The sequence below is a fragment of the Pituophis catenifer genome, unplaced genomic scaffold, assembly GCF_029215685.1.
Source record: "Pituophis catenifer annectens isolate HBS135680 unplaced genomic scaffold, rPitCat1.0.hap2 SCAF_14, whole genome shotgun sequence".
In the NCBI taxonomy this organism is placed as follows: domain Eukaryota; kingdom Metazoa; phylum Chordata; class Lepidosauria; order Squamata; family Colubridae; genus Pituophis; species Pituophis catenifer.
The window spans coordinates 19,622,300-19,640,914 of NW_027256894.1; the positions used below are offsets into that span (position 1 = coordinate 19,622,300).

At 43.6% G+C, this 18,615-nt stretch overlaps 1 protein-coding gene across 2 annotated transcripts in view; it reads left to right on the plus strand.

Moving 5' to 3' along the window:
* Positions 1–819: 819 nt before the first annotated feature.
* Positions 820–18,615, plus strand: part of BBS4 (Bardet-Biedl syndrome 4) — a 37,340-nt gene continuing 19,544 nt past the window's right edge. The window contains exons 1-3 of one of the 2 annotated variants that reach the window (XM_070953273.1): positions 820–898; positions 7,628–7,679; positions 18,245–18,324. In XM_070953273.1, the coding sequence (XP_070809374.1) occupies positions 875–898; positions 7,628–7,679; positions 18,245–18,324 (156 nt within the window). In that variant the 5' untranslated portion in view covers positions 820–874. The remainder of the gene's footprint in view (positions 899–7,627; positions 7,680–18,244; positions 18,325–18,615) is intronic. The other variant, XM_070953274.1, reaches the window with a different exon arrangement.

Here is an 18,615-nt window from a genome sequence, read left to right on the forward strand (position 1 = left end):
TCACCACTGCCTCCAAGGTCTCTTCATATATATATTAAAGCTCTCCAGATGGAGTGATCCCCAAGTATTCTGAGACTTTTCAGGGTGAAAACAATATGAAAACTGGCTTCAACCTCAGCAACTTTAAAGGTATAGGGACTTCAACTCCCAGATTACCGGCTGGGGAATTCTGGGAATTGAAGCCCACCCATCTTTAAAAGTTATCAAGTTTGGAAAAGTGATCTGAAGGGCATCTCAATATTTGTAGCTAGAGCAACCTCTTGCAAAAATCTGGAAATCCCACTGCAATTCTTTTTTTTAAAGCAACACTTTGGGCATTTGCAAGGATTTTAGACCGCCCTGGAGGAGCCATAAAAGTGCAAAAAAATATAATGCATACAATAAATTCCGATTCCTCGAACAACAGGATCCCCCCCAAAAAGGCAAGGCAAATCAATGATTTCTATCTGCAAGGGGATTTTGGATCTTTTTTTTCCTCTCCCCCTCTGGCTGTTCAAAATAGTTCACTCCCTCTCGTTGCCACCAATCGCGGTGGGCGAGTCCAATTCACAAAAATAGGGGGAGAGGGGGCGGAACCTGAAGAAACCAGCCAAACCCTTGGGATCTCTCTCGCGCGGGAAGTCCGCCTCTTCCTCGAGCCAGCCCTAATCCCGACCGAGATACGTAACGTCACTTCCGTTCTTGACGCCGCGGCCCGCTATAAGGGTTCGGAACCTACCCGGAGAGAGATTGAGGCTCAGAGAGAACGGAAGTTCTGGTTACCCTTGGCAACAAGACATCCGGGCCCTTCCTTCCGTGGAGCGATTACTTCCGGTCTGGCTGGTCACCTAGGCAACGGGCCCACTTGGTGGAGGCTTGTAGGAGCCGAGGCGCCATGGCGGAGGTGACAGCTCGGCCGGTGAGCGGGATTCTCCGTTCTCGCCTGTTGCGCCTCTTTTCCCCTTCTGAGGGCCGAGGGAGGGCCCTGGAGGGACGGGACCCTTTTGCCGGGGAATTCCAGGGCCTAATTGCGCCTCGCCCTTCCTCCCACCGTCTTCCTGGGCTGCCTCACCCACCAGGCCCTGCCCTGCCCTGCCCTGCCCTGCCCTGCCCTGCCGGGGTCGGGGTGGTTCTAGGTTGGTGGGAACCCAGCTAACTATGGTTTCTTAGTTACAGACCATGGCTTAGCGTTTTGTGCCAAGTCAGCCCATTGTGGCTTGTCCAGCAGACCGTAGCTATGGGGTGCAAGACCTGGGAGGGGGGGGACAGTTGAAGTAGTCCCAGGCTTGGCAGATAAGGGCTTATATGGGGTTCAAGACCTGGGGGGGGCAGTCTATGGGGTCCCAGGCTTGGCAGACAAAGGTTTATATGGGGTGCAAGACCTGGGGGGGGGGGGACAGTTTAAGGAGTCCCAGGCTTGGCAGATAAGGGTTTATATGGGGTGCAAGACCTGGGGGGACAGTTTATGGGGTCCCAGGTTTAGCAGATTAGGGTTTATATGGGGTGCAAGACCTGGGGGGACAGTTTATGGGGTCCCAGGTTTAGCAGATTAGGGTTTATATGAGGTGCAAGACCTGGGGGGGCAGTCTATGGCGTCCCAGGCTTGGCAGACAAAGGTTTATATGGGGTGCAAGACCTGGGGGGGGGGGACAGTTTAAGGAGTCCCAGGCTTGGCAGATAAGGGTTTATATGGGGTGCAAGACCTGGGGGGACAGTTTATGGGGTCCCAGGTTTAGCAGATTAGGGTTTATATGGGGTGCAAGACCTGGGGGGACAGTTTATGGGGTCCCAGGTTTAGCAGATTAGGGTTTATATGAGGTGCAAGACCTGGGGGGGCAGTCTATGGCGTCCCAGGCTTGGCAGACAAAGGTTTATATGGGGTGCAAGACCTGGGGGGGGGACAGTTTAAGGAGTCCCAGGCTTGGCAGATAAGGGTTTATATGGGGTGCAAGACCTGGGGGGGGAGTTTATGGGGTCCCAGGTTTAGCAGATTAGGGTTTATATGGGGTTCAAGACCTGGGGGGGAGTTTATGGGGTACCAGGCTTGACAGATTAGGGTTTATATGGGCTGCAAGACCTGGGGGGGCATTATATGGGGTCCCTTGATTCCTGTGAGGGTCTGCCTCCCTTCTCTTTTTCCTTGTCATCCCTTTTCAACACCTGCAAAGACATGCTTCATCTTTGCTTGGTTCCCCCTGCCAAGCCCCTATATTTTTTAAAAAGTAGCCTTCTCCATCTTATATTTTATTCCATTTGTGCGCTACCCAATTCCCAATCATTCTGAGCTCCGGGCAACTTGGAACCCACTCTTAAAGAGAGCCTACCCTCTTTTGGTGGCAGTACAGCTATGAAAGGGGAAATATTGACGTGAAGAGATTGGCATGCTTAAGAGCCAGTTTGGTGTAGTGGTGAAAGGACTGGCCCAGAAACCAAGGAAACTTGTGATTTGTTACCTAAAATATTGCCAACGTTAGTCATCTTGAATTCTCCATAAAAAAAGGTGGGGTGAAAATATAATGATGACCACACAATGATTTGGTTGCTAGAACTGTAACCAGCTGGAAGCTCTCCACCTGGACAAATTCCCTCCCTTGAAGACCTTTCTATCTAAAAGTTAGTTCTCAGCTGACTGTTCAAAGTTACAACATCACTGAAAAAAGTGACTTATGACCCTTTTTCACACTTAACGACAATTGCAGCATCCCCACAGACATGTGATCAAAATTCAGATGCTTGGCAGCTGAGTTATATTCAGGACAGTTGTGTTAGGTTCAGTTACGAAATGTAGTAACTGTGAAAAGTGCCTTCATAACAAAGGTGGACTTTGGGGCAGACACCTGAAAAGAAGCATGAACCCTTAGCGTCTTTAAAAAGAATTTTTAAATACTTTTGAGGTTTCTTGAAGCCCACTGGCCATCTGATTTTGGTAACTCTCTGAAGAACTATGGTAGTTTAGATTGGAATGCTATATTGGTTTTCCACATCTGAGATCTTTTGCTAATTTGGCCGAACATTTTTTTTTTTAAAAAAAAGAGCCACAGCCTAAGCTTGTAATCTTGAAAGGCAGTGTGTAAAAATAAAAAAGATGGAAAGAGGAGAAAATAAGTGTCTCATGCTCTGGTGTTTTATCAAGCAGAATATATGTTCAAGTGCTGGTTTTTAAATTTCATTTAGAATAAATTTCATCTTTAGGCTTGATTTCAAGTACATCTGTGTGACCAGGTTTTTGCTGCAGTGTTCTGACTTTTGGTTTTTTGACAGCTAATATATAGTAATCTTTATTTGGTGGAGGAGTGTTTGTTTATGATCAAACCCACATATATAAATTAGTATCCGGTGGTATCCTAAAAACCAAGCCTTCTGTTTAGGGAAAGGCCAAGCTCTCCTCACTTTTCCTGGAAGGAACTCAACAATACTGAACAATCAATAAAAAGAGACCATGTTTGCAGTGAAGTCTAGAGATTAAAAAGATGATATAAAATAAAAAGGCAAAGAGTGGGGCATGAGAAGAAAAAGTAGAGACCTCAAATACCATTTCTAGCTATTACATAAATTTCAGTTTTCCCCACTATCTGATAGAATAGAATATAATTCTTTATTGGCCAAGTGTGATTGGACACACAAGGAATTTGTCTTGGGGCATATGCTCTCAGTGTACATAAAAGAAAAGATACATTTGTCAAGAATCATAAGATACAACACTTAATGATAGTCATAAACAGTCAATATAAATTGTAAGGATACCAGCAACAAGGTTACAGTCATGCAGTCATAAGTGGGAGGAGATGGGTGGTGGGAACGATGAGAAGATTAATAGTAGTGCAGACTTAGTTTGACAGTGTTGACGGAATTATTTGTTTAGCAGAGTGATGGCGTTTGGGAAAAAACTGTTCTTGTGTCTAGTTGTTCTGGTGTGCAGTGCTCTAATGTAATGTAATGGTTGCTGGATAATCACCAAAAAATGGTTTTAAAAAATCAACTGCTTTCCTATTGTAATACCCAGATGGGTGATGATAATCTTTTTATTGTTTCTCTGTGCTCAGTACTGTACTGTAATTTTTTTTTTTAAAAAAACTTCCTTCCCTCCCTTCCCTGGTGGCGTTTCAAAAATTATAATACTGTAGTCCATTCTACAATTTCAGAAGTTTTACATTTTACCTTGCTGTGAATAAAAACCAGGCCTTAGTAAAGACAAGATCACACAAAAAAATTCATCTGTACCTTTGCACATTTTAAATTATTGCTCTCTGTTTATGGCAACCTGGTTTAATAAGGAATTCATTAAAATATTTTTTTCCCGGTATTTCTTTTCAAAAGACATGACTCATGGATGTGCCTTTTTTTCTTCTGATGGTCACAGTTGGAGAGTGTACTTAGAATCTCGTGTCTTTATGAACACATTCCAGGATTTTTAATAGTTCTTTTAATAAAAGCTCCAGCACAGCATGCTGTCTTTGGCAAAAGAATTACAATGTAGGAGCCAACTGATTGTCTATTCTGCTTGACTATATTTGGTGCTACAGTAGGAAAGTTTTATCTTTTAATTGGAGTAAGATTTTTAGACTGGATTTTTCACTGGAGCACCATTTTCATCCAGCACAGTTAATTCTGCATCTCAAGGTATTATGGAAAAAGCTTCAAATTGGTTTTCAAAAAAAATCTCTCTGTTCATTTGTTCTGTATTACCTTAGAGTGCTGTTTTAAGTCAGAAGAGCTTAACAGCTATGATTCTAAAAATCTTGAAATTTAAATGTAAAAATTCCTCTCTGAGTACTGAAACACATGGGCTATAAGAAATCAAAGCAACAGTTTACCTAAACAAAGCTTATTTTTGTTTCTAGAGTTCTACCTTAGGTACGAACCCTTTTGCCTGGATTCTAAGATGTTTTGAAAATCTATATCTGTCTGTCTGTCTGTCTGTCTGTCTGTCTGTCTATCTATCTATCTATCTATCTATCTATCTATCTATCTATCTATCTATCTATCTATCTAAGTTACAAATGAATATATCTTGTAAAAGAGCAACAAACCATAGCAGCACATAAAGGCTTACAAAATTTCTCATTTTAGAATAATCTGGGAAACATCCTTTACATGTTTACTATTGGTTATAGATTTTTATCCCATTCTTTTTATACATAATTCAAGGAAGTGAATGTTCATAATATTCAGGCCTCTTTTCCCAGCAACAAGAACACTCCTGTGAGGTAGATTGTGCTGAGAGCGAGCGTCTGGCCCAACGTGACCCAAGAGGCTTTCATGCCTAAGGCAGGACTAGAACTCACAGTCTCCTGGTATTATGCTGGCATCTTACCCACCACACCAAACTAGCCCTCTAAAACGTTTTAAAAGAAAGATTACGGGGGTCATCGGCAAGGAATCCAAATGAAAGTATCTAAAGTGAATCTCAGGCACCCAGAAAGTTTGTGTGAGGGGTTGTAAATAAGGCCATTTCCTTTTCACATGCAAGGCTGAACTTTTCTTTGAAAAGAATTCATCCACTGCCTACTTTTAAGGCTATTATCAGGGAATGTCTCACACAAAACAGGATTTTGCTCTAAATCAACTTTGCAGACCAAACTGGAAACCACAAATATATTTGGAAGAGCTGAAGTTGCTTTGTGGTTGACAAGGTGTATTCCATGTAACTGGGTTTTTATTAGGTAAACATTATATATATCTATCACCTATAAACCTTGGCGATGGTGCCTGTATTGTTGGAGATGGGGGTAGAGAGTGGGGCTTATTTATCAGAACTTCGGGGCTAAGGCTAAACCAATCGAATTGAAAAGGAAAACAAGACTTTCTTACTTGCTTTGTCCTCTTGGGTTAGTGATGTCACTGCCTGTGATTAATGCCACCATTTCTTCCCGAAATGGCCATGTTTCAACTGAATGCTGAGCCTACAAAGGAAGACTCTGCTCACCAAGAGATTAGCGACTTTTTTTATGTTTTGCTTTGAACCTAATCAGCAGTTCTGCCCCTTCTTATCCCTGGTGTATCTTCAGCCTTCGGAGGAGAACAGAGCTGGTTTAAAAAAGCAATATGTGCTTGCTAAAAAGAAATGCAGCTCAGCACCTTAAGCTGTTCTTGAGATGTGTGTGTATGCGTTCCCAGTTTCCAAAAGGGTAGCTGAATTAGGTTGTTGCCGTAAAAACAAGGAAGCATCTGAAGGCACCTTAATGTCTTAATGTCTAATATTGTGCCATGATATATCCAAGTTATTTATTCTGAGTGATAGGAAGGGGGAGAATTGTAACTAATGAAGTCAGAGGGAATGAAATGCAGGAAATAAGGGCTGTGACAATTACCTTATTAATACCTAGGTAATCATCACTCCCTGTGTTCTCTGCATTTCATTTATCTGATCTCATTTGTTTTCCCCTCGAGTGTTTATAGATACCTAGAATGACACTTTATAGATTTAATTACATAGTTGGCAGTTGATTTAGCTGCTCTACATTGGTTGTGTGTGTATTTGTGAATGTGTGTGTGTGTACGAATCCGAGTAAGGGTATGGCTAGCTGATGAGAGCTAAATAGCTTGAAATAGATCTATACCAGTCTCCCTTTATTTCTTTATCAGCGAAATATAAATTTGAGATACAGATATATATATATATATATCTCTGTGAGCTTATGTGCCGGAGACAAATTCCTTGTGTGTCCAATCACATTTGGCCAATAAAGAATTCTGTTCTATTCTGTTCTATTTGGTTCTATTCTATATGCATACACACAAACACAGACAGACAGACAGACAGATATTAAGGAAAGCATGACTTCTGCTGTCCACAATGGAAAAAAAAATTTTTTTCTGGATTTTTTTCATGGCCTTGCTGTTGGTAGCCACCAGGCAAGAAAGAACAATATTTCACATTTGAAAATTCTGCACCTCATAATCTTCAGATTTAATAATAACATGGAAAATAGCAAGTGGAAGGGAAGAGAATTAATTTGCTAATTATTATATTGCTAATGATAGCTAATCAGCTAATACCCAGCTGATTATCAGCCATTTTGTTAATAAGAGCACATCTCAGTATGTTCTCTTACAGCACTTCTAACACCCATTCTACAGAACGGGCAAGCTGCAGGAAAGGGCAACCACAATTACTGAGCTTGTGGGTTTGTTTTATCTTCCCTCTAAGAAAATAGTTGTGTTTGGAAAGGAACTTATTTTGGAAAAGGAAACATAAAGTGATAAGATGGCAAAGTTGGATACAATTTGTGGCATAATTCAGTTACTGTCGTTCAAAGGGTTTCCATCTCCCTGAATTTGAACAAAATTCCAATATGTGGAAGATTTAGAAGAGGCAAAATAAAATAGTTTCATATAGAATGCCATTTGTGTTTGGAATTCGCAGGAGCAAAAGAGGTTCTTCGATTAAATAACTTTTAAAAGATATTAGCTAAATCGGACCTTTGTGTCCAGAGGCAGCACTACAATACATTTTGAATTCTCAGTTCTAACCAAAAAAAAAAAAAATAGGCATGAGAATGGGCTGTTGGCTTTTCTCCTCTTAGTTATTTCCTATAGTGGTGTGTATTTTCTGGTCTAAAGCTTGGAACTCATGCAGGGTAAATAAGGTGATTTCTTTAAACTTTTTAATTCTGACATTTGTTACTTGTTTTTAATATTATTTCAGACTGCATCCCTACCAGCAGCAACTGAACTTCCCAGAGCCAGGTCAGGCAGAGGTTTGTTCTGATTTTATATCTCTATAGTTATTTTAGCCATTTTTAAACTACTGTCTCTATTGCATTCTGTGCAGAAAACATTTCAGTTTAATAAACTTCGATTAATAGCCCCAAAATGGTTATTCAGGGGACAAACTGATTTCTAGTTTGTCAGTATACAATATACATATACAAACTACAGTATATGTGGTACCTCGCTCAAGAGTAGTAACTGTGAGAGGGGTCTTGGAGTCCTAGTGGACAACCGTTTAAATATGAGCCGGCCATGTGCAGCAGCTGCCAAAAAAGCCAACACAGTTCTAGGCTGCATAAACAGAAGGATAGAATCAAGACCGCATGAAGTGTTAATATCACTTTATAATGCCTTGGTAAGGCCACACTTGGAATACTGCAACCAGTTTTGGTTGCCACGATGTAAAAAAGATGTGGAGACTCTAGAAAGAGTGCAGAGAAGAGCAACAAAGAGGATTAGGGGACTGGAGGCTAAAACGTATGAAGAACGGTTGCAGGAACTGGGTATGTCTAGTTTAATGAAAAGAAGGACTAGGGTTGACATGATAGCAGTCTTCCAATATCTCAGGGGCTGCCCCAAAGAAGAGGGAGTCAAGATATTCTCCAAAGCACCTGAGGGCAGAACAAGAAGCAATGGGTGGAAACTAACCAAAGAGAGAAGCAACTTAGAACTAAGGAGGAATTTCCTGACAGTGAGAACAATTAATCAGTGGAAGAACTTGCCTGCAGAAGTTGTGAATGCTCCAACAGTGGAAGTTTTTAAGAAGATGTTGGATAACCATTTGTCTGAAGTGGTGTAGGATTTCCTGCCTGAGCAGGGGGTTGGACTAGAAGACCTCCAAGGTCCCTTCCAACTCTGCTAATCTATTCTATTCTAGTTATTCACTGACATTAAACTACATATGCCTTAGCTCCCATAGAATGGCCAACTGTGCTTTCCTTAAACAAGGATGCTCATATCATTTCCTAGAAAAGACCTGGGTGGTTGAAAATGATTGTGGCACCCTCTTTGATTGTCTTCCTTGTTTTCGGGCTTTAGATGGCCTAGATATCAAGACCAAGGAGCTAGTGGGTTGGTCATTTAATCTCAGAATACCCAGCCATATGATCCTGAACTATTTAACTCTTCGTTTTGTGGAGGCTTCAATTAATAAGTGGTATTATTGCCAGTGTAAGGGACGTGGTGGCTCAGTGGCTAAGACGCTGAGCTTGTGGATCGAAAGGTTGGCAATTCAACGGTTCTAATCCCTAGTGCCACGTAACAGGGTGAGCTCCCGTGACTTGTCCCAGCTTCTGTCAACCTAGCAGTTCGAAAGCACGTAAAAAAATGCAAGTAGAAAAATAGGGACCACCTTTGGTGGGAAGGGAACAGCGTTCCGTGCGCCTTTGGCATTGAGTCATGCCGGCCACATGACCACGGAGACATCTTCGGACAGCCGCTGGCTCTTCGGCTTTGAAACAGAGATGAGCACCGCCCCCTAGAGTCGGGAACGACTAGCACGTATGTGTCAGGGGAACCTTTACCTTTACCTATTGCCAGTATAGTTCTATAGCCATTTATCTACTGAAGCCCATAACTCCTTTAAAGGTCTTGCATTACTCACAACGGTGATGTTACCTAATTGCCCTTCCAGTATATTAAAGATTAATTTGAAGAATTTAATAAGTAACCCGATGAGATGGGTTTATCGGGTGATAGGAATTAACAGGGCCTGTTTTATCCCTTCATAATGTACGGTCTTACATCGGACGAGGTGGCAGTCTCGGTTTTATTTCGACGCTCAAAAGCCTGCTTTGTGCGCTGTTTCCAAACGGGCGAAGGAGAACAGAGAAAAGCTCTCTTTCTGGAATTTATGAGTAATGCAAAGGCAGTTTGAGTATTAAGAATAAACTTCCTTCCTTTGAAATAATTCAAACCAGATGTTGTAGGGGGAAAAAAGAGGGGAGGGGGAATCCTGCTGTTATAACATTTTGCAGCTTAGCAGCAGCAAGAGCCAATAACTGTGGCTGAAATAGTTTATTGGAAACTGTAGTTGTTGGAAGTAAGCTTGGGAAATGTACTAATCCACTCTGTCTTCTGGGCATTTGTGGCCTAGAATTTAACTGGAACCAAGTTCTGTAAAGGTTCGGATCACTCGGAGTCTATTTTTCCTTGCTTTAAGCCATCCCGTACTTCGACCGCCATAGTCAGCCAGTTTCCAACAGAATAGGAATAGGAGTCGGAATAGAATGGAATGGAATGGAATGGAATGGAATGGAATGGAATGGAATGGAATGGAATGGAATGGAATAGAATAGAATAGAATAGAATAGAATAGAATAGAATAGAATAGAATAGAATAGAATAGAATAGAATAGAATAGAAAACAGAGTTGGAAGGGACCTTGGAGGTCTTCTAGTCCAACCCCCTGCCCAGGCAGGAAATCGTACACCATTTCAGACAGATGGTTATCCAACATCATCTTAAAAACTTCCAGTGTTGGAGCATTTACAACTTCTGGAGGCAAGTTGTCCCACTGATTAATTTCTCCTTAGTTCTAAGTTGCTTCTCTCCCTGATGAGTTTCCACCCATTGCTTCTTGTCCTGCCCTCAGGTGCTTTGGAGAATAGCTTGACTCCCTCTTCTTTGGGGCAGCCCCTGAGATATTGGAAAACTGCTATCATGTCTCCCCTACTCCTTCTTTTCATAAGACTAGGCATATCCAGTTCCTGCAACTGTTTTTCATATGTTTTAGCCTCTAGTCCCCTAATCCTCTTTGTTGCTTTTTTACTTCGTGGCGACTAAGGCAATGGAGGAAGCTGGTTAAAAACGTTCCTTCTTTTCCTTGCTGGATATTTTGCAGTGGAGAGAAAAGATGAATGTAACAGAGCAGTCGGAGAACACAGGATAACGCAATTAGACCAGTGGTGAAATCTAAAATTTGTTACTATCGGTTCTGTGGGCATGGCTTGGTGGTGGTGGGGTAATGTGACTGGGTGGGGGTGGCCATTTTTTTTTTTGTAAACCTTTAAAACCATTTTTTCTACAACCTTCGGCAAAGAGGTTGTAAAAAAATGCTTTCAAAAGGCTCTGACGATCCCAGCTGAGTTGCCTGATCAGCAGAGGCTTTTTTTTTTTACTCTTAAAAGCATTTTTTCAGCCGAAGAGGTTGTAGAAAACATGCTTTTAAAAGTAAAAAAAAAAGCCTCTGATGATTGTGCGGCTCAGCTGGGCATGGGGGGGGGGGGGTTGGCAGGGATTTTTGCTATCGGTTCTCTGAACCACCCGCCTCCATCGCTACCGGATCAAGCGATCCGGTCCGAACCGGGAGCATTTCACCCCTGAATTAGATGGTGACATTACCCATAAAAGTCTGTGAACGGTTTCAGAGCCGACGAAAAAATCAGCAGGAAGGATCCTATGTTTTTCAGGCAGATTCAGCACAGGCTTTTTAACTGTACACCGAAGCAGAAGACTAAATAGAATGGCTCGTTTGAATTTTTCCTCACTGAAAGCAATTGCGGAACAGCTGAGTGGAGTAAATCTTTTCTGATGGAATAAAGGTTGAGGTAGATTGAATTTCCCGCTGGGTGAACGCAGAGAGCCCCGTTGATAAAATTATTCATGAGAATGCCTTTTTCTTTTGCTGCATTTTATTTTTATTTTATTATTTTTATTATTATTATTATTGGTCATACGTTTCCAGAGCTGCGTTTCGTAGCATCTCAAACATCCAACGTGTAGCAGCAACCCCGAGAGATTCGAAGCATGCCAGCTACGACTTCAAAAGGGCCAACGGTGATAGGGGATTTTAACGGCTGACGCTTTCGTCTGCGAGATTGTAGCACCCCAAAAAGTTTTCTGTTTTAAAAAAAGACCCTCCGGGCCTTTTTGAAGCGTGGAAGGGTAGAGCTTGCCTGTTTTATAACTCTATTCCAGTGGAAAGATTAAGACAGTGGCAGATTTCCGTGGAAAACAAAATACTGTATGCTTCATGGGCTGGGATTGTATACTTGGAGGCTTATGTTGCCACACAAGCCTTATGAAAGCTGATTAACTTTGGGAGGCTTTGTAAGAATAACCGTTGTGTAAGATAAGCACCGCCGTTTATATGATTTATCTATTTTCTTACCCTTTTTTCCAACATCGTTCCAGATACCAAGTTATAAATTTGTTTTAATATTACCGGAACACTCAGAGCTAAAGAAGAAGGAAATAAATGTATAATCCTACATGAAAATCCTGATCTTTTTTTTTTCCTTTCCCCCGATCTGTTTTGAAACTGTTTAAATGATTTGTATGCTCCGTGTTCTGCCGGAATAAAATGGCTTTAGGTATCGCCCTAAGCAACCATCGCTTTTACGGGCTTAATGGGTTGTGTGAACTGAGCCCCTGTCAGACGTGAAGTGATTTTTCTGGCAAATGGGGTAGATGGCAGGGGTGGGTTCTAAATTTTTTTACTACTCTGTGGGCGTGGCTTATTTTGTGGGCGTGGTTTGATGGTCATGTGACAATTCTTTGGGATTTAGCAGAGGTATTGGTCTACCAGGCTTTTAACTGCTTGCAGAGCCGTACCGGTCTACCCATTTGTTTTTCGAGCGCACTGGTCTACCACCACACTGCCTTTTAACACTGATCAGCTGTAGGGCGGCCCGTGGCAAGAGTTTTTTTCCTTCTAGCCGATCAGCTGGGACTCGGCAGGCAGTGAATAGATTGGGGGCGGGGCCAAATAAAAGGTAAGAATAACGGGGGCGGGACGGGAGGGCCCAGCTCCCGAACAAAGAGAACCAGTTCGGTGATGTCATATCGTCACCGCTACAGGCTCGGCCGAACCGGGCCAAACCCACCAGTGAGGTAGCTCAAACTGTAAGACCACTGCACAGTTCGGTTTCAGCCAGTGGTGGGTCTTTCTAAATAATTTCGATACTTGCAGATCCTGCTGTTGGTATAACTGCAGATAGCCAGTCCTCGGCTTACGACACAACTCGGACCAGAATTTGTGTTGCTAAGCAAGGCAGCTGTTAAGTGAATCGCATCTGATTTTACAGCTTTTTTTTTTTTTTTTTTGCCACAGCTGCTAAGCAAAACACCACCGTCGTTAATTGAATTGTGCAATCGTTAAGCAAACCCAGCTTCTCCCAAAACTGGCTGGAATGGTCGCAAATGATGCTCGTATGACCCCGGGGACACTGCAACCATCATAAATTCATTTTGATCAAATGATTATGGGGATGCCGTGAGCGTTGTAAGCGCGAGGACTGTCCCGTAAATAACGTTTTTCAGTGCCGTTGTAAATTCCAATGGGTGTAAGTCGAGAACTACCAGTATATCAGGAGATAAATTATTTCTAATAACAGCAGAAGTTTCCACGTTGTACCCTGTCTTTCGGACATCTGGACAGAAAAACTTTGCCATCCTGCTTGTTTTCCACTAAGGGGAGCTGCAGAGTCAGAAAATATCTTCCTTCTCTTTGTTTGCTTAAATGGTCTCTCTCTCTTTCTTTCTCTCTCCCTCTCTCCCTCTCTCCTTCTCTCTCCCTCCCTCCTTCCCTCCCCCTCTCTCTCTTTGCCATTTCAATCACACTTTTTGCCTTTCTGGTGTACGGGGACTGTTAATACAGGATAGCGAGATAAATTACAGCTTTGTTGCAAGCATCAGAATTGTTTATGACGGGTTTTATTAAACCCAGTTGACTGTAAATAACTGTAAGCCATACAGGTTTATTGTTTGATTTAGAGTTGATTCCTGTGGCTGTTTGAAAAGAAAAAAAAAAAAAGTGAGCTAAGAAGAACATTAAGCACGGAGACAATAACAGTGGTTTGGGAATACGGAGATTTCAAAGCTACCTGCTCCGCGTGCTTAGGGGAAGAAATATGCCTCTAACCTTCGGATACTGTATCTGGATTATGTACAGTGTGATGCAGCTAAGACCCCTCTGGTTAGAGAATTGATTATATATTTCTGATTAACTTCGGCCTTAGGTAAAAGCAACCACATATAAATCAGCCTTACCAACTGGAACTTTGCAGAAATGTTGGACGGCAATGCCAATCCCCGATCTTTGCCACTTTTAAAGCAGCCAGATATAATATTTTCTCTTCTTTTAAAAGAAGTATAATTTTAACAGAATAACAGAGTTGGAAGGGACCTTGGAGGTCCTCTAGTCCAACCCCCTGCTCAGGCAGGAGACCCTATACCATTTCACACAAATGGTTGTCCAATCTCTTCTTAAAAACCTCCAGTGTTGGAGCATCCACAACTTCTGGAGGCGAGTCGTTCTGCTTGTTCTCACTGTCAGGAAATTCCTCCTTAGTTCTAAGTTGCTTCTCTCCTTGATGAGTTTCCACCCGTTGCTTCTTGTCCTGCCTTCAGGTGCTTTGGAGAATAGCTTGACTCCCACTTCTTTGGGGCAGCCCCTGAGATATTGGAAGACTGCTCTCATGTCTCCCTTAGTCCTTCTTGTCATCAAACTAGACATACCCAGTTCCTGCAACCGTTCTTCATATGTCTTAGCCTCCAGTCCCCTAATCATCTTTGTTGATCTTCTCGGCACTCTTTCTAGAGTCTCCACATCTTTTTTTTACATTGTGGAGACCAAAACTGGATGCAATATTCCAGCAATTTTAAAATGATGGTCTGCAAAGAAAATGGAAAACGACATATTTACATGTTTTAATTCTCCCTTGTTCCTTGCTGAGGGAAATCAAAGGCACCTGGCTGTCAGTGTAAGACCAATTCACACAAGTGTCAGGTTGTTGAATATGTGCCAGGACCTTTCCTTTGCACCTCTGTTGCTGTCATCTCTCTCCTTGTTCCTGCGGTTCTCTTGGCTTCTTTGAAAGGTGAAGCATGAGTCCCACTGACTTAGAAAATTCAAATGCGGGCACAAAATGGAAACGTTCGTATTTTTTTTTTTTTATTTCCTGACATTTTTAGCGCAACAAAGCAAAGCTAAAAGGAGAGAAGCAGCAACAGTTGGCTTTCTCTGAAACCAGGAAAGCAAACATTCCACATTTGGAGCGGCGAAGGCTTGGGTTGCCAAGATTTTGTGCTTTAGAGAGATTTATGGATGCATTTGTTGGACCGTCTAGAAGAAGGATGCAGCGAAGGATATTTTTACAAATTTGTTTCACTGGAAGTGTTGGATGGTCTTGCAATTTCAACTGGAGCCAACCTGAAGCAGAGTTAGAATAGTTGGAGGAATGTTGCTAGGTCACGTGCTCTGAGAGATAGTGACCACGCAGGCATATTTGCCTAGAAAATCCGAATAATTATAATTATTGAGATAGAAGCAGTGAGCCTCCCTGTAGGTGGAATGGGACAACTCACCGCAGCCAACTTGCCACGGCCAGCTTGCCATGGGACACTTTAACACTTCAATTATTGGTTCAGGCCGGCAAGGAGACGGTGGCGGTTCGAGCCAGCAATGAGGTGGTGGTGGCAGGCCGTTTGGGCTGGCAAAAAGGTGGCCCCGCAGGCCATGTGGTCGCGTCAAGCGAGCTAGGGAGCAAGGGAGCCAGAGAGCAGCAGCAGCAGCAGCTGTGCTGCGGCCAAGGTGGGCGAGGCGAGATAAGGAAGGGCTGGGATTCCTGGGAGGGGCAGGGCGAGGTGGGGTGGAGCCAGCCAGTGGTGGGATTAGCCGGTCTCCAAACTGCGCAACAAGTTAACAACTGGTTTGCCCGAACCGGCTGAATTCCATCTCTGTTGTAAATCGAGGACTACCTGTCCCTGAGTCAGAATACAGAATAATAAGAGTTGGGAGGGACTTTGGAGGTCTTCTAGTCCAAGCAGGAGACTCAATACCATTGCAGACAAGTTTCTTAAAAACATCCAGTGTTTTTAAGGGATGGGGAGAAGGAAGAGAAGGAGAGAGAGAGAGAGAGAGAGAGAGAGAGAGAGAGGAAAGCAGCCCATCCTCAAACTTCGGGTAATGAATGAGAATAATAACAGAGTTGGAACGGGCCCTGGAGATCTTCTAGTCCAGCCCATTGGCTCTGGCAGGAGATGCCGATACCATTTCAGACAAATAGTTGTCCAATCTCTTGTCGAAAACCTCCAACGATCCACGATTTCTGGAGGCAAGCTGTTCCACTGATGAATTGTTCTCACTGCCGGGGTATTTCTCCTTAATCTCAGGTTGCTTCTCTCCTTGAGGAGTTTCCAGAGTCATTTCTGGAAGGTCCTCGCACTTACAACCAGTCCTCGCACTTACGACCTGACTCATTTGTTTGCTTTTAACACTGATCAGCTGTAGGACGGCCCTTTGAAGCCCCGCGGCAAGAGTTTAAACAGTTTTTTTCCCTCTAGTCATCAGCTGGGACTCAGGAGGCAGCAAATAAAAGGTAACGTGGGTGGGTGGGTGGGAGGGCGGGGGAGGGTGGAGAACCGGTTCGGTGACGTCATATCATCACTGCTACCGGCTCGGCCGAACCGGACCGAACCGGGAGGAACCCACCACTGCACCCGTTACTTCTTGTCCTGCCCTCAGGTTGCTTTGGGGAATAGCTCGACCCTCCTCCCTTTTTCTCCTTGCAAAGGTTTTTGCCTTGCGAGCTGCCTGCTTCCAACTCCTGCCCTAGACAAGCTCTTCCCCATCACCTCTGCATTTGCTGCCTCAGCAGCTCTTCCCACGCAGCTCCCCCCCCCCACACACCCCTTGTTTTCTGCTGAGCTCCTTTATCATCATATCCACTTTACAATTATTATTTTTTTTTTTGCCTGCCTCCCTGTGAGTTGCTATGGTTACCTTGGCTCACCAACCTCTCGGCTGCAAGGGATGAGTTTGGCACACTCCCGAGTCGTGTTGGTAGGATGCGAACGGCGGCGTCTTCTTAAAAACTTCCAAGCCAACGTAGAGGTGGTTGAAAGCTATCTCGGATCTGGGTTAGTTGCTGGGGGCTCTCCCGCCTATTGATCGTATTGTGAGCCAGAGTTGCTGGAGAGCTTAACATTGACCACTCTCTCTCTCTCTCTCTCTCTCTCTCTCTCTCTCTCTCTCTCTCTCTCTCTCTCTCTCTCCCCCCCCCCCTCCACCCAAAAGAAAAAAAAACACCCCTCGGTAAGAGCAAAAGATATGTCATGCTATCTCAGTCTCACTTCCCTTCTAGCGATAACCAGCCTGATGCTCTACAGAATTCAAAAGAGGAATGAAATTGACTCCGGTTTGCAGCCAGCTTTAAAGTGTCGGTGATTATCTCTAAAAGGCTCTATGGGTTTGTGGGGTTCCCCCCCCCGAACAAGAACGAGGCACTATTTCCAAGCCAGCAGCTATAATCTTTAAAAAAAAAAGCGTGAAGCAACGACCAGAATAAGAACTAAATTTGGGTTTATCCTGTAAGTCTTTTAAAAATAAGAGGATTTTGTAAACGGCAAAATCTCACAATGGCAGCCCGGGTGTTGTAAGGTCGTTTCCCCGTCTCTCCCAGGAAAATCATCATGCCTCGGCTGGTTTTGGAAGGGCACTGGGGGTTGACAGATGGGAAATGCCACCCCCCCCTACCCAGCCTTAGACCTTGGCATAAAGGATCATATATTACTGCAGATTTAGCTCGTCCACGAACTCGGTTGGAATGGCCCAGTAAAGGGAAATTTTTGGAGTGTGGCATTGTTCAGTTTATGGAACCTCTTTTCTGCCATTTACCCTCAAATATAGATGAATTCTATTTGTTGGCTTGGATAAAGGAGATCATCTTTGTGGAATGCAGGTAGTTCTTGAATTACACCCACAACTGAGCCCAACATTTATGTGGCTAAGCGAGACATTTGTTAAGTGTGTTTTTGTCCCATTTTATAACCTTTCTTGTCCCCATTGTTAAATGAATCATCGCAGTTGTGAAGTTAAGGTAACAGGGCTGTTAAGTGAATCTGGCTTCCCCGTTGACTTTGCTTGTCAAAAGGGGATCACATGACACTGGGACGTCGCAACCGTCATAAAGACGAGCCAGTGGCCAGGCATCCGAATTCTGATCCAAGTGACCATGGGGAAGCTGCAGCGGTCGTAAGTGTGAAAAACGGTCACAAGTTCCTTTTTTCAAGTGCCGTTGTAACTGAGCGGTCACTAAAGTGGACTGCCTTTGTTGCCTTTGTTTTTGCCACACGGTTGTTTTCGGTGAGCGATGAATCGCTTTGAACAACGACTCAGAAAGGAGATTGGAAAGGAAGATCATCTGCTTGGGTGGGGGGTTGGACTAGATGACCTACAAGGTCCCTTCCAACTCTGTTAATCTGTATCTAATCTGTATCTGATAGGAATAGTGGCAGCGGTTACCATGACTTTATGACATTTTCAGCATCTCTGGATCTCCTGCAGCAATCTTTCAAAACTCTTCTCCCCCTACATAGCTCAGCCTCTGTTTCCTGCTGGTGCCTTCTGTCACGTTGGAGCAAGAAAAGCAGATTTTGCTTCATATCACCCTGGTTGGAAGCTCGAGTCAGTGGCATAATTAAATCTCAACCTCGGCAGATTTAAGATATCTGGTTGGGAAATTCTGGGAGTCGAAATCCAGAGATCTTAAAGTCGTTAAGGTTTGAGGAACCCGGCTCTAAAGATTTGTTCTGCCCTCCTCTTTCGCAGTGCCCGACCTTCCCATTCTGGAGAAGAGGAACTGGCTGATCCACCTGTACTACGTGCGCAAAGATTACGATGCCTGTAAGGTAGGAACGAGTTTGGCGACGTGATTAAATCCCCTGGGCTTAGAGCCCTGCCTTAGGCACGGGTGGGAGGCTTTGAGCCAGCCGCTCTTTCTCAGCCCTAGAAAGAAGGAAAGGGCCAACCTATTACTTGCAAAAAGGTTGCCAAGAAGATTGCAGGGACTTGTCAAGGCAGTCATCGGTTAAGACGGAGTGAAGCACCAACCACAGAGGAACATGTCATCCATTCTCAACAAGAGAAGAGGTGCATAAGAGCACCAGCGTTGCCTACCGTCCCTGTCTTAATGTTCCCTT